Source organism: Geotrypetes seraphini, chromosome 5 (assembly GCF_902459505.1).
Source record: "Geotrypetes seraphini chromosome 5, aGeoSer1.1, whole genome shotgun sequence".
Lineage (NCBI taxonomy): Eukaryota > Metazoa > Chordata > Amphibia > Gymnophiona > Dermophiidae > Geotrypetes > Geotrypetes seraphini.
The window spans coordinates 17087034-17099773 of NC_047088.1; the positions used below are offsets into that span (position 1 = coordinate 17087034).

Here is a 12740-nt window from a genome sequence, read left to right on the forward strand (position 1 = left end):
TCGATGCGGCCCGTGATGTATTTAAATGTTTCAATCATGTCCCCCCCCCCCCCCTTTCTCTGCGCTCCTCGAGAGAATATAGGCGCAGTCTGGTCAGACGTTCCTCATAAGGGAGATCCCTAAGTCCCGAGACCATCCGTGTGGCCATTCTCTGGATCGACTCCAGTCTCTTCACATCTTTCCGATAATGCGGCCTCCAGAACTGGACACAGTACTCCAGGTGAGGTCTCACCATGGATCTGTACAATGGCAGTATGACTTCAGGCTTTCGGCTGATAAAGCTCCTTCTGATGCAACCCAACGTTTGTCTAGCTTTTGCTGAAGCTTTCTCCACTTGATTTGCAGCTTTCATATTGTCCCGGATGAGTACTCCTAAGTCCCTTTCTGCAGTAGTTCTTGTTAAGTTTTCACCGTTCACCTTAACACATGACTCTTTGCCAGTCTGATGCACTGCTGTTGGTGACATGAGGCTGAGAAATTACATTTCTAATGGCAATCTGCTTACACATTCCCAGCCTGGTTTTATTTATGGCAGTGGCGTAGTGAAGGGCCACTGTGACAATGAGACATGTTTCCAAGATCCATATTGAAATCTTCCTAATCTGATATTAGCCTGCTCTGTTCATTGTGCGTACATCAGACATGTACTGAAATACAGAATCTGTATGAATGCCAATAAAGACTACATATATTTTTGTTTAAATCTGTTTCTTGCAGAAATCAAGAATCCTTCAGTACATGTACAGTCATGTGAAAAAATTAGGACACTCCGTGAAATATTGAGTTCTTTCTTAAGAAATATTCACATATCACTGTCAAATCTTTTTTTTATTTTTTTATCTCTGGAAAAGAAAGTGATGTAATTAATTGCAGGTAAACAGCAAAACTTTTCCTTGATTTACTCATGAAACAAAAGATATCCACAAAAATATGTATTGTAACTGAGGAATAAATTAGGATGCCTCCCCATATCCTCCCACTTAAAGTGGCTCAAATTACACACAGGTTTATCACATCAGGTGCATATGATTAGAACATCGTTACTCAGCATTTTGAAGGAGGTTTGCCCTACTAAAACCTCAGACATTTAGTTTGGTGTGCTCATGACTGCTGAGTGAACACCATGGTGAGATCAAAAGAACTGCCTGAGGCCTTCAGAAAGAAGACTGTAGCAGCTTTTAAGTCTGGTAAGGGATTTAAAAAAGATCTCAAAATGGCCATTTAGGGACTTCCTTAGACTCCTCCTTAAAGAAGTCCCTGATTGGCTGGGGGGCCCCGGTCCCTCCAAAGGGAGGAGCCTGAGGCGCCTCAGCCAATCAGGGCCTTAGGCCTCTCCCCATGCATCAAATGATGTGGCGGGGAGGGCCTAAGGCCGCTATTGGGTGGCGGCCTGTCGAAGAGTAGGAGCAGGTGGACTTTCCTCCTGCTCCTGAAGATTTTGGTGGTGCGTAGGAGCAGGAAGAGGGACCGGGCACCCCTCCTGCTCCCAACTATTTTACAGGTACCAGGTGGGTGGGCTGGGTTGGGCCCGAGCAGGGGTGTGTCGGGGGGGTGGTTGGCTTAGGAGCAGGAGGGACTGAGCACCCCTCCTGCTCACAACTTTTTACTGCCAGGGGTGGACCGTGCTGGTCGGCGGGGTGAGGGGGGTGAGGGCCATGCCGGTCAGGGGGAGTTCTGCATGCATATATATATATATTTTTTTTTAAACGCTGATTGCAGGAGGGAATTGGCATCCCTCCTGCGTTTTTCTCCAGTCAGGGGTGGGGGGCGCGTTTTAGTGAGGGGGGTAGTTTTTTGACAGGCCTGCCTGTCTTTTTTATTTTTTTTTAATGGGACAGATATTTTGCATGTGTAACATGTTACTATGTTACATGCAAAATATCTGGACCATGGAAAAAAAAATGAATAAAAATGACAGGCAGGCCTGTCAAAAAGCCTGCAGACCTGATGGTAACTCAGTTACCCCCAGGTCTGCAGCAGTCGGGTTTGGCAATAGTAAAACCCGACTCAAAATAGCCAAGCAATTGTTAGTGCATGGGGTTTTACTAATTTGCATGGGATGATCGGGATCGGATCGCTCCAAGCATTAGTGAATCTAGCCCAAAAGCCAGTAAAGATGATTTGGAAACACTCAGGTTTTATTGTACACATAAAATGATAAAAACACATTATTAAAAGTCAATAAAACAAAAACAACAAATAGTCCCAGATGTCTACCACTGGGTCTACAAATCAAATTTTGGTTTTGTTTTAGTTTATTGACGTTTAACTGTATTTTTTATCATTTTATGTGTACAATAAAAGCTGTGTTTTTTTTAAAATCATCTATTCCATATTTCTACCATAGCCCTTCCAGAAAGAAACTAGGCCATGTTAGGTGTCCAGGAGCTTTACTACTTTATTTGCCCATAGGTTTATTTTTTTAGCCACATGAAGAGTGTGGGGGGGGGGAATCATCCCTTTTCTCTACCCCCTCCCCCCTGGCTGCGTGAGCAACGTGACCTGCTCTCCAGCTAACGTCACCAGCGTCCAATGACAGTTCCAAGAGCCAATCGCATGCTCCTCCCCAGGCCACCCAATGGTGCGGCAGCGGGGGCGGGCTCTGGACGCGCCGGGCTGGGCTGAGGCAAAGGTGACCCGCACTTTGCAGCGTCCCGGCGGCAGAAGCAGCACCGCAGCCATGTCTCTCTCCAACAAGCTCACGCTGGACAAGGTGGACGTGAAGGGCAAGAGGGTGGTCATGAGGTGAGGCTCGAACGTATTGCATCGCATGACAGCCACAGAGATCCCACCCCCCACGGCGTTTTCTGCGCACGGGACAGGGCTCGCGCGCGCCTGTCGCGTTACTTAGCGCGCGCTGCTTGGCGCCGACTCCTTTCCTCCCTCGAGGTGAGGCGTAATAGCCATGGCGGTTCGTTATTTCCACCCCCACCCCCCCCCCCAGGTTTGAGCTGGGGGCGATTTCCCCGCTTTTGATACCCTCACGCGCCCGCTGCAGCGGCGATGCCGGCGCGCGCAGCTTTCCGACCAATGGGCTGGCGGCGTGCCCGGCTGCTGCTGCTTTTGCGGAAGCGTGTGAGTGACGGGTGGGCGTGGCCTGGGCTCCTCCCCTTTACCTGTTCATTCCCTGCCCTAATGAATCTTCTTCCCCTGCTGCTAGTGCTGCCCTGGGACTCTTTCCTGTGTGAAGTGGGGGGGAAGGCAATGTGCCCTTGATCCAAGGTCTGGGGATCTCAGAAAAGGTGATATTTCTCTTTGGCTTAAGGTGCTTCTTGTAAACTTGGGGAGCCACCTCTGTGGGTGCTTCAGCACCGCTAATATTGAGCAAAATCTTTGTGTCCATGGAGGGGGGTAATTTCATCTGGGTTTAGCACCCCTAATAGCTTTGAAAAGTTGGCTCTTATGCTTATCAATGGGGGGGGAGGGGGGGTCAGAGGTTGGACAATGCAGTAAGCCTAAAAGACCAAAAATGCAGCTTGCCACACTGTATTTTTGGTCTCATAGTAGCAGCCATTAGGCGGCATAGCTGGGAAGAGCTCACGGTTTCTCAGCTCTGACTCTGAGGGGCTGTTGCGGTAACCTTGCATTATAGCTGTGCACCAAAGCTCGGTGCACGGGTTTCTAATGCAAGTTTAATAACCCAAATCTCCCTCCCTGGTACAGGAGCCAAATGGTATGCATATGGGCCAAGCGTAAACAAGTGCACTGACAATGGATGCATAGCGTACGTAGGTACCAGACACCACTCATGTCAACTGGAGTACTTTTGCACCAGACCTCCTCTGAATTCCCTCCTCCCAGATAATCATGACAGTCCCATTGATCCTCACAAATGTCCCACAAAAAGTATCCAGTGAATCTCTCTGCAACCTCCCCCCCACCCCTTCTGTGCACCTCCAGTAATACCATCTTGGAAAATGGCAGCTTTTGTCTTCATGTAGCAAGTTGACAAAGATTTAGCATTAAGGAAAAGGTAAATTAAAAAATGCTAAGTTTCATCACAGATTTTTTTTTTTACATTGGGACATTGGGAGCTATTTTCTGTTCAGTCTTTTATGTGCCGTTGGCATGACCACTGTACTATCCATCAGATACTTGAGATTTCCATGTGCTAGAAACAAGACAGAAAGAAGATTTGACTCATTTGAGCTTTGGTGTTGGAGAAGGATTTTATGTGTGCCATGAACCATCAAAAGAACCAACAATTGCCATACTGGGGCAGGCCGAAGATCCATCAAGACCAGTATCCTGTTTCCAACAGTGGCCAACCAAGTACCTGGCTAGGTCCCAAGTAGTAAAACAGATTTTATGGTGCTTATCCTAAGAATAAGCAGTGGATTTCCCAAAGCCATGGACTTCCCTTTTAGGGATTTATCCAAACCTTTTTAAACCCCACTAAGCTAACTGATTTCACCACATTCTCCGGCAGCAAAATATTTTCTCCGGTTTGTTTTAAATCTACTACTTAGTTATTTCATCATGTCCCCTAGTCCTACTATTTTTGGACAGAGTAAACAAGCAATTCACATCTACCCTTTCCACTCAAGTATTTTATAGACCTCTATCATATCACCCCTGAGTTGTTTCTTCTAGCTGAAAAGCCCTAGCTGCTTTAGCCTTTCCTCATAGGGAAGTGGTCCCATCCTCCCCCTTGCTCCCCCTAGTGTTGATCATCACAGGGAGAAAGAAGCTTCATGTCAAGCCATGTCCTTTCTACACACTGGCTTTCACTACTGAATTTGAAGTGTGAGGCTCTACAGTGTCCGACTGTGAGCAGTGCTGGAGAGGGAGGGGGAGAGAGAGAAAATTAACAGGGTAAGTTGCTATGGGAGAGCGCATGTTTGCACAGGTGATATACCATGGGAAGAGGGGAGAAGATGGGCCAGAAAGAGGGAGGGATGCCACCAGTGAGGTGTTTGTCTATACACGTGCCAGGGATACTATGGGGGGGCACACAGGGAGCTGGGAAGGGGGTATTGGAAGGATTCACAAGAATTATGGAGAGAGGAAAAAGCCAGAGAGGCAAGAGGGATTTCAGAAAAAGAGCCAAACTGTGTGTTGGAGGAGGAAGTGTAAGAAAGAACTTTAGAGGTCTCTATGGGATGGGAGTGGAGAGAGCAATAAGGATGTGTGTGCCAGGGAAACATTTGAGAGAGAGAGTGAACCTCGATAGAGGGAGAAAAAAGAGAAACCTCTGTAGAGAGAGCAAAGAGGAAACTGGGATTTGAACCTCCCAGGAGGGGTCAAGCTAGTTGGGGAGTAAGGATGGGATATGAGCCTGAGCTGGAAAAAAGCTAGGTTGTGCATCTGGGGCTCAAAGGAGCCAGGCTTTTGAACTGGAGAAATTCACACTGCAAAAGTTACACATAAAAACATGTCAGGTTTTTTTTTAACAGAACTTTTCAAACCTTTTGCATAGAACTCCACCAGGAATAGGATCTGTTCACAAAACAGCCAGATCTAAGGTTATATTGACTTCAGATGATAAATTTCTCCTGAACAAAGCTTAACCATTCTAAAATTCAATAAATCATGTCTAATAAAGATTTGAGCTTGGATTTTTACATTTTAAATTGGATAACGGCATGAATTTCCTTATCCCAGAGGACATAAAAATCTAAATGTTTCTACCCGAGGCATTTGGAAGGTGAAGTTACTTTCCTTAGGTCAGAAGACATGATAAAATCAATAAAAGAAGTGAGATTCCCTAGATTTCAAGCAAAAGAGTGGAAGAAAATTCCAAAAAAGACAAAATGGTCCAGTGGTGAAGTCAAAACAACTTTAATACCAATATCAATGAAAGTTCAAATTACAAACGACTCGACACGGCTGAGAGTGTGGCACAATGGTTAAAGCTACAGCCTTAGCACTTGGGGTTGTGGGTTCAGACCCAAACTGCTCCTTGTGACCTTGAGCAAGTCACTTAATCCCCCCCCTTGCCCCAGGTACATAGATTGTGAGCCCACTGGGACAGACAGGGGAGAAAATACTTGAGTACCTGAATAAATTCATATAAACCAGTATCCCGCAAACTTTGTCAAACTGTGGCACGCTAAATGCGCATATGTGATGTCATCATATTGACATCTGCGCATGCACAAAGGCCCTCCAGATGGGCCCAGAGCTGCCCGGGGTGGGCGGGGGGAGGTGCAGCAGGGAAGACATGTGGAGATAAGGAGACACGTTGGCTGATTGCCTACAGGATGTGCCTCTCGCCACGAGAAGCATGTAGACCAGGGGTGTCAAAGTCCCTCCTCGAGGGCCGGAATCCAGTCGGGTTTTCTGGATTTCCCCAATGAATATGCATTGAAAGCAGTGCATGCAAATAGATCTCATGCAGATTCATTGGGGAAATCCTGAAAACCCGACTGGATTCTGGCCCTCGAGGACCGACTTTGACACCTGTGATGTAGACAGTGCCTCCACCTCTCCTCCTCCCCAGTGTCTCACGGCACACCTGAAATCTCAGGAGGCACACAGTTTGCGATACTCTGATGTAAACCATTCGCTCAGAATGGTATAGAAAACTGAATAAATATGTCTGTCAGGAGTCCAAGAACACTAATGATGATTGGCTAATAAGTAGAGTCAAATAATGAGAAGCAAACCATGGTAAAATGAAGCGACTGGAAACTAACTGTGTAAAAAACCCATGAGTACAATCCTTGGCAGTATGAAAATATATGGTACGGTATTTTCATGGTGCAAAGGGTTGTACTCGCCCATGGTTTTTATTTGCATTTGGGTTCCAATTGCTTCACTTTTAGCATGGTCTGACATTTTTTCTTCTCATCTTTTGACTCTACTTATTAGCCAATCATCTTTAGTGCTCTTGGACTCCTGATACAGGCATGTGTTTTGCTGAAATACAGCCGTGTTGACTCATCTGCAATTTGAACTGACTGGCCTGCTTGGTTTCCGTGCAGAAGGTTGCTCAGGAGAATTCTGTACAAATGATGAAAACCAATTTTTAAAAAGGGCTGTCTATAAAGCGGGTGGTCTCTTGTTTGTCATGCTGGCTGGATTGGAGTATGTTTTGGTACCTTGGTAGTCATTGAAATGAAAAAAATTAATAAAAACTATGGGGGAAAAAGGGATGTGCAGTAATCAGAGCTTGTGGCAGAAGTTGTACAGTACCGTTGTGCACAGTTACTAAAATCATTTCCAGAATGAAAGCATCTTGCTTCTGGTTCCTTGTCTTGGGGGTTTTCACATCCTGTGACTAAAGTTTGTCAGTATTGTGAAAGGTAGTTTCCTTAGGGTGTGATCTGTACCACATGCCAATATATATGTGTGACCTGCTCCCTAGTCTTTTCTGAATTGCTATGTGGGAGGCCTAGTCAGCACTGAAACATAGAACATAGAAACATGACGGCAGATGAAGGCCAAATGGCCCATCCAGTCTGCCCATCCGCCGTAACTATTATCTCTTTCTCTCTATGAAAGATCCCACTTGCCTATCCTAGGCCCTCTTGAATTCATACACAGTCTCCATTTCCACCACCTCTTCTGGGAGACTGTTCCACGCATCTACCACCCTTTCTCTAAAAGAGTATTTCCTTAGTTTACTCTTAACTTCATCCTATGCCCTCTCATTCCAGGGCTTCCTTTCAAATGAAAGAGGCTCGACAGAGAGGGGACATGGTCGAAACATTCAACATAATGAAGGGAATAGACTTAGTAGATAAAGACAGGTTGTTCACCCTCTCCAAGGTAGGGAGAACGAGAGAGCACTCTCTAAAATTTAAAGGGGATCGATTCTGTAGAAACGTAAGGAAGTTCTTCTTCACCCAGAAGGTGGTGGAAAACTGGAACGCTCTTCCAGAGGCTGTTATAAGGGAAAACACCCTCCAGGGACTCAAGACAAAGTAGATAAAGACAGGTTGTTCACCCTCTCCAAGGTAGAGAGAACGAGAGGGCACTCTCTAAAGTTAACCCTTTCAGGACCATAAGGATCGTAGGCCAATTTTTGTGGTTTTGACAACATTTTTATGGTAAAAAGGGCTTGCAGATGCCAAAAAATTGATTTTTTTTGTGAAATATCATTATTTTTATTTAAAAAAATCACACTTCTGGCTTATGGACAGTGTGGCAAGTGAATCTTCTCGTCAATCTGGCAACGACGCTAATGAATGAATGTCGGAACCAGTTTGTTTACATAAAGGCAGTATCATATGTTATCCCAGGACAAGCAGGCAGGTATTCTCACTAGTGGGTGATGTCATCCGACAGAGCCCCGATACGGACATCTTGCAAGCATGTCTTGCTTGAAGAAACTCAGAAGTTTCGAGATGCCCGCACCGCGCATGCGCCAGTGCCTTCCCGCCCGATGTACCGGGCGCGTCTCCTCAGTTCTTTTCTTTCCGCGGAGCTGAGAAGTTCTCTTCAATTCTGCGCTGACTGAAATTTCAGTATTTTGCCTTCTTTCCCCGCGTTTTATTGTTTTACTTACTTTCTTTGACTTTTATTTCTATTTAAAAAAAAAAAAAAAAGTTACAATTATTTCGTCCGGTGGTTCGGCCGGGCCGGCCTCGTGGCTGCGACCTAGCTCCTTCGACCTAGCAACGTCACTTTTCCAGCCTATGTCCCGGCCTATCACCGGTTTTAAAAAGTGCAGCAAGTGCCAGCGTGCGATTTCGTTGACGGACCCACACCGGCGCTGTCTTCAGTGTCTTGGTCCAGAACACGTTCCGAAATCGTGCCGGCCTTGTTCCACGCTCACAGCGCGCTCTTTTAAACGGCGCTGCTTACTTTGGGAGTCCATGTTTAAGATGGAGTCTTCTAAGGAGCCATCTGCTTCGACCTCGACAGATGTTTCACCGGTCTGTTCGAAGCCTGCATCTGCGACTCATGCATCGAGCATCGTGAAGCCAGCATCGTTCACACCGGCTTCTGCATCGAGTTCAGCATCGGTTCCTGCTCCCGTCTCCTCGGTTCAGGTACCGCCTTCCACTGTTCCTCCCGTGGTCATAAAAGTGCCCAAAGCTACCAAGCAGAAGCACTCGACCACGAAGGAACGCGATGACCGTGCAGGAGGACCCCCTTTCGGTGCGGATCCCTCCATATCGGCATCGCTTAAATCCCTGCTCGAAGCTCAATTTGTTGAGCTCATGCGGACGATGGGACCGAGGCTTATCGCTAATATTCAGGGCGATACTACGGTCCCGGTCCCGGAGAGCGGTCCGCCCCCTCCTCCTCCTCCTCGTCGTTCGATTTCCCTGCTCGACGAGGGGGAGCGGCGGAGGGCGGCGGAACCCACTAGGCGGGCTTCCCTTTCTGACATGCCGCCTTTAGAGCCCATTACACCTCCACGTCACCAGGGTACTACATCGGCCCCTGATAATCGGAGTCCTGGGCATACTGCATCGCAGGAGGAGTTCTTTCGCACTCCATACCAGACTTGGGTGGCACTGCGTGAGTCGGCATCGTTGCCTCCCATGCGCTCCACTGCATCGAGTCCAATCCATTCCTTCGAGGCTTCAAGGGATCGATCGATGCATCGAAGATCACGTTCCCCATCCCGGCATCGGGAGGGGCATCGATCTCGACATTCTTCTAGACACTCCTCGCGTCATTCAGAGGTGTCTCCACAGAAGAAAATGCAGTGTATGGGATACTCATCCTCAGATTTATCCCAGCCAGAGGGACCGGAGTATGAAGAACCATCTACCTCATACTCTCCATGCCGCTCCCAGCTCTCCCTGGAACCGGAGGCTTCCACGTCTTCTAGTCCGTCTCGCCGGCCGGCCTTGGCGGACCAACTTTCCTTTTCATCCTTTCTCAGACAGATGGCGGATGACTTGGATGTGACCTTAGATACTGGGTCGAAGTACTCTAAGGAGTATCTGGACACCATGCATTTACCTCATCCTCCGGCGGAGACACTTCGGCTTCCCCTGCATAAGTTACTTGACCAGACTCTCATGCGGTGTTTGGAGACACCGTATTCCATACCTGCGGTACCTAGCAAGTTGGATGCTCGATACCGCATCGTGCACCACAAGGGGTTTGAGGGAGCTCAACTCTCTCATCAGTCCCTCCTAGTCGAGTCTTCCCTTAAACGTTCGCACCCCTCCCAAGTCTACGCTTCCGTGCCTCCTGGCAGGGAAGGGAGAACGATGGATAAGTTTGGTAGACGTATCTATCAAAATTCAATGATGGCGACTCGAGTGCTCAATTACAATTTTTTCTTCTCGTCCTATTTGGATTTTTTCTTGCCGGTACTCCGCAAGTTCACACCTTTCATCGATGCTGAGGCTCGGTTTGAGTTTGAGGAGGTGGTGGCGACCCTGTCCCAGTTGCGCCTCCAATTGATGCAATCCTCCTATGATGCTTTCGAGCTCTCGGCTCGTGCTGCGGCCTGCTCGGTCGCCATGCGTCGACTGGCTTGGCTTCGCACCATTGATATGGATCCGAATCTCCAAGACAGACTTGCAAATGTGCCTTGTGCGGGAGCGGATCTGTTCGATGAGTCTGTCGAGACTGTTACTAAAAAACTGTCAGACCACGAAAAATCTTTCCAGTCTATCATGAGGCCTAAGCCTAAACCACAACAGTCTCGTCCTTCTAGACCGCCTATAATCTACCAAAGGCGTTATCAACCGAGGCAGGCCCCTCCTGCGAGACAGCCTGCAAAGCGACAGCCGCCTCAGAAGACTCAGCAAAAGCCTCAGATGCCGGCTGCTCCCAAGGCTACTCAGCCTTTTTGACTCTCCTCCAGGGAGCATAACCGATCTCGTTCTGTCTACCCCATATTTTCCCATAGGGGGTCGCCTCCATCATTTTTGTCATCGATGGGAGGCGATCACCACGGACCTCTGGGTCCTCTCCATCGTAAGAGAGGGATACTCTCTTCATTTCCAACGGGTCCCCCCGGACCATCCTCCAAGAGAGTATCCTTCCAACTCCACACAGACCGCTCTTCTTCTCCAGGAAGCTCAGGCTTTGCTCCGGCTTCGGGCCGTCGAGCCGGTACCGGTGGATCAACAAAACCAGGGGTTTTACTCCCGGTACTTCCTGGTCCCGAAGAAGACGGGCGATCTGCGTCCCATTTTGGACCTTCGGGTCCTCAACAAGTTTTTGGTCAGGGAACGGTTCCGCATGCTGACCCTTGCCTCTCTTTATCCCCTAATCGAGCAGAACGATTGGTTATGCTCTCTGGATCTCAAGGAGGCCTACACTCACATCCCGATTCATCCGGCCTCCCGCAAGTTCCTCAGATTCCGGGTGGGACATCTGCATCTGCAGTATCGAGTGCTTCCCTTCGGCCTATCTTCGTCGCCCAGAGTCTTCACGAAGTGTCTGGTAGTGGTGGCCGCTGCACTCCGGAACATGGGTCTCCAGGTGTTCCCATACCTCGACGACTGGCTCATCAAGGCCCCGTCCGCTCCCAAGGTCATTTCGGCGACCTTGACTACCATTTGTTTTCTGCAGAGCTTGGGCTTCGAGATCAACTTTCCAAAGTCCCATCTTCAGCCCACCCAGTCTCTCCCCTTCATAGGGGCTGTCCTGGATACCATTCAACTTCGAGCATTCCTTCCTCCTCCACGCTTACATGCTCTCCTTCTACTCTGCCAGTCAGTGTCTTCTCGCCAATCCATCTCAGCGAGACACATGATGGTCCTTTTAGGCCACATGGCATCTACAGTTCATGTGACGCCTTTTGCCAGACTACATCTCAGGATCCCTCAATGGACTCTGGCATCTCAGTGGACTCAGGTGTCCGACCCGTTATCTCGTCACATTGTGGTCACTCCTGCTCTACGGCAGTCTCTTCTCTGGTGGATGACCTCTTCGAATCTATCCAGAGGTTTGCTGTTTCATTCTCCTCCCCATCAGAAAGTTCTAACGACCGATTCATCGAACTATGCATGGGGGGCCCATCTGGATGGTCTTCGCACTCAGGGGTTCTGGACCAGTGCGGAACGACTCCATCAAATCAATCTTCTGGAGCTCAGGGCCATCTTCAATGCTCTCCAAGCTTTTCAACATCTGCTTCACGACATGGTGGTCCTTATTCGCACAGACAATCAGGTCGCCATGTATTATGTCAACAAACAAGGGGGCACGGGCTCGGCCCCTCTTTGTCAGGAAGCTCTTCGAGTCTGGGATTGGGCGGTTCGCCACAACACCTTCCTCAGAGCAGTCTACATTCAGGGGAAGGACAACGTCTTGGCAGACAAATTGAGTCGTCTACTTCAACCTCACGAATGGACGCTCCACTCCGACCCCCTTCATCAGATCTTTGCTCAGTGGGGGACACCTCAGATAGACCTCTTTGCAGCCCCCCACAACTTCAAGCTGCCTCAATTTTGCTCCAGGATCTACACTCCTCATCGCCTAGAGGCAGATGCTTTTCTGCTGGATTGGAGCAAACGTTTCCTATATGCGTTTCCTCCTTTTCCTCTCATTCAAAAGACTCTAGTCAAATTGAGATTAGACCATGCCACCATGATTCTGATTGCTCCTCGGTGGCCCAGACAACCTTGGTTCTCCCTTCTACTTCAACTCAGCAGCAGGGAGCCAGTACTTCTTCCAGTGTTTCCTTCACTACTCACTCAACATCAAGGTTCACTACTTCATCCCAATCTGCAGTCCCTCCACCTGACAGCTTGGTTCCTTTCAACATAACTCCTCACCAGTTCTCTCAAGCAGTGAGGGAGGTCTTGGAGGCTTCCAGGAAGCCTGCTACTCGACAATGCTATTCCCAAAAATGGACTAGATTCTCTTCCTGGTGTATT

General features: G+C 48.3%; 1 protein-coding gene across 1 annotated transcript in view; it reads left to right on the forward strand.

The window, feature by feature from the left end:
• Positions 1–2596: 2596 nt before the first annotated feature.
• The window catches only part of PGK1 (phosphoglycerate kinase 1), a 56122-nt gene continuing 45978 nt past the window's right edge, over positions 2597–12740 (forward strand). Inside the window, exon 1 of the mRNA XM_033946476.1 lies at positions 2597–2745. Within this exon, the coding sequence (XP_033802367.1) occupies positions 2681–2745 (65 nt within the window). The 5' untranslated portion in view covers positions 2597–2680. The remainder of the gene's footprint in view (positions 2746–12740) is intronic.